The sequence below is a fragment of the Brassica oleracea genome, chromosome C5 (assembly GCF_000695525.1).
Source record: "Brassica oleracea var. oleracea cultivar TO1000 chromosome C5, BOL, whole genome shotgun sequence".
Lineage (NCBI taxonomy): Eukaryota > Viridiplantae > Streptophyta > Magnoliopsida > Brassicales > Brassicaceae > Brassica > Brassica oleracea.
In genome coordinates this window covers 26,794,148-26,796,639 of record NC_027752.1, presented here as the reverse complement: position 1 = coordinate 26,796,639, position 2,492 = coordinate 26,794,148, and the positions used below count along the sequence as shown (strand labels likewise).

The following is a 2,492-nucleotide window of genomic DNA, read 5'->3' as shown; positions in this document are numbered from 1 at the left end:
TTTTTGTATAATATAAACAACATGTCTGAATGACACTCTTTATAAACATAAGAAATAACGTAATTTCTACAATTTCCAAATAGACTCGCATAGTAAATTTTCAACACTTTTTTGAAATACTTCATTTTTCAACATTTATAAACTATAAATCCAACAACGGAATAGTTGAATCGTTTTAATAACTTTGGATTATATCCAAAAAAATTGTAAGCATAGTATCCTCAATCCACTATAATTTACTATAATAAAAAATTTCTTTTCTGTAGAACTTAACAGATTTGAACTAGGATCAAAAAATTTAGATGTGAGCTATCATTCTACGGGTGAGCGTTCGGATATCCATTCGGATTCGGTTCGGGTCTATTCGGATTTCGGGTTTTCATGGTCAAAAATTTTAGCTTCATTCGGATATTTCTAAATTTTGGTTTGGGTTTGGTTTGGATCTTTACGGGTTTGATTCGGGTTTGGATAATCCATTTAAATCATTTTTAAAAATTTTAAATTCATTATATATTTTAAATTTCTCAAAATTTATAAACAATGTTATATATTGCTTATAAATTTGAATAACATATGTTAAAATACATAAACTTAACATATAAATTAGTTTCGTTTGAATATTTGGATAAAGAATCAATAGATATTTTAAGTTTTTTTGGTGTTTTGAATACACTTTAGCTATTTTAGACATTTACTTTTGACTATTTGTATATTTATTTTGGACTTAAAAGTTTCTTATATATTTTAGATGTTCTAAATATACAATAAATCTAAAAATAATTAATATATTTAGGTATATAAATCTATTTTGGATACATTCGGGTACCCGAAATATTTCGGTTTGGATCGGGTTCGGTTTCAGTTCTTTAGATACCAAAATTTTGAACCCGTTCGAAAATTTAATCAATTTCGGTTCGGATTTGGTAATACTTTTTCGGATCAGGTTCGGTCGGTTTTTCGGATTTGGATTTTTTGCCCAACCCTATATCATTCTCATTAAAATGGTATCATCTGATGACTTTTTATGTTGGTAACACATCATTTCATTATTTTTTTCTACATATACTTTAATAGAAAGGAAATAGCTACCAGAAGTACATTTAATGGATTTGTTTTTTGGTGAGCATAACCAATAAAGTATATGTAAAACAATAACCAACTCGATCGTAATTAACTCAAACCAAAATACAAACAAAACTGCAAAGCCAACAAGCCTGAAATGTTAGCAATCATCTGAATACACATATTCAAACCTACCTAATTCACAATAACTATAAAAAAAAAAAAAGATAGGGCATTTGATTAGTTATACCCTACCACAAATTCAAGCCTACCTAATTCAAAATTATCAAAATACTAAAAACAAAAAGAACCAAAGAGGGGAAAACTAAAGCAAGATAAGAAAAAAAAGGGGGGGGGGGGAAAAACATCACACTCCACTCTCTATAATACATCTTCAATTATTGTATTATTGAATCAAACTAGAAGCTTGAGATTGATCATACCATGACAAGAGCCACAAAACGATAATTAAAACTTAACTTTATTTGTCGATTTGTTGACCATGATTATTACGAAGTGCCAAAACAAATAAGAGCTCTACATCTGGAGGAGCAAAGAAAGTGATTTGTCTCCTCCTCAAAGCAGAGTCTTGGGCAACCCTTTGCTTCTTCGGCGCAGGCGGACACGTCAGCATCTCCGGTATTCTTGACTTCGTAGACTTCGGCGTACAGCATCCATGGGATGAAATCGGCGACGTTGACGTAGCGGTTGAAGATATTGAAGTAGATGATAACGTTGAAGTGACGTCACTATTGATACTACATGGAGAAGATGAATTCTTGATTGTTTTTCTTCTTCTTGGAGTTGTTCTTCTTACTGGTGTCTTTCCTTTTGACGCCATTTTAGACCAAACCTAGATAGAAGAGAAGAGAGAACGAGAAGAGGAAATGTGTGGCTAAGTATATGTATAAACCTTAGTGGAAGTTTTACTTTAAAGCTCTTAAATTTTGACTGGAAAAAGTTTCTATCAGGAGAGAAGAAAAAGCCAAGAAAGAAAAAGGTAAGGAAAATAAAAAGAGAGATTGCTTAGTATTTGGGAAACTAAAGAAAAAGGATTTCTTTATGGTAGAGGATCAATGCAAGCAAGTCACTAGTGTAGTGTGAAATGGGTACGCTTTACTTTACTTAAATATTCATAGAACTGTAACGGAAATTGCCGAGAATATCATTTTCAAAATACTATTTTTCTTTTACCCTATCTTTAATAAAAAGTAAAATATATTTATAACTGTTTGATTAACTTTAACAAAAAAAAAACATGTAATTAACTAATCTAAATTTAAAACATCAACTTTAAACTCTAAATCATCAACTTCAAATTCTAAACCATGAAACATCAACTCTAAACCCTAAACTCTGAAACATCAACTCTAAACCCTAAAGCGTAAACCTTCAAATCTAAACCCTAAAACATCAACGCTAAACGTAAA

General features: G+C 30.5%; 1 protein-coding gene across 1 annotated transcript; it reads right to left on the bottom strand.

The window, feature by feature from the left end:
• Positions 1 to 1,444: 1,444 nt before the first annotated feature.
• Positions 1,445 to 2,088, bottom strand: LOC106293732. The gene has a single exon (XM_013729386.1). It carries the CDS (start codon positions 1,901 to 1,903, stop codon positions 1,544 to 1,546), a length of 360 nt encoding a protein of 119 aa, XP_013584840.1. The 5' UTR covers positions 1,904 to 2,088; the 3' UTR covers positions 1,445 to 1,543.
• Between the last annotated feature and the right edge of the window lie 404 nt (positions 2,089 to 2,492).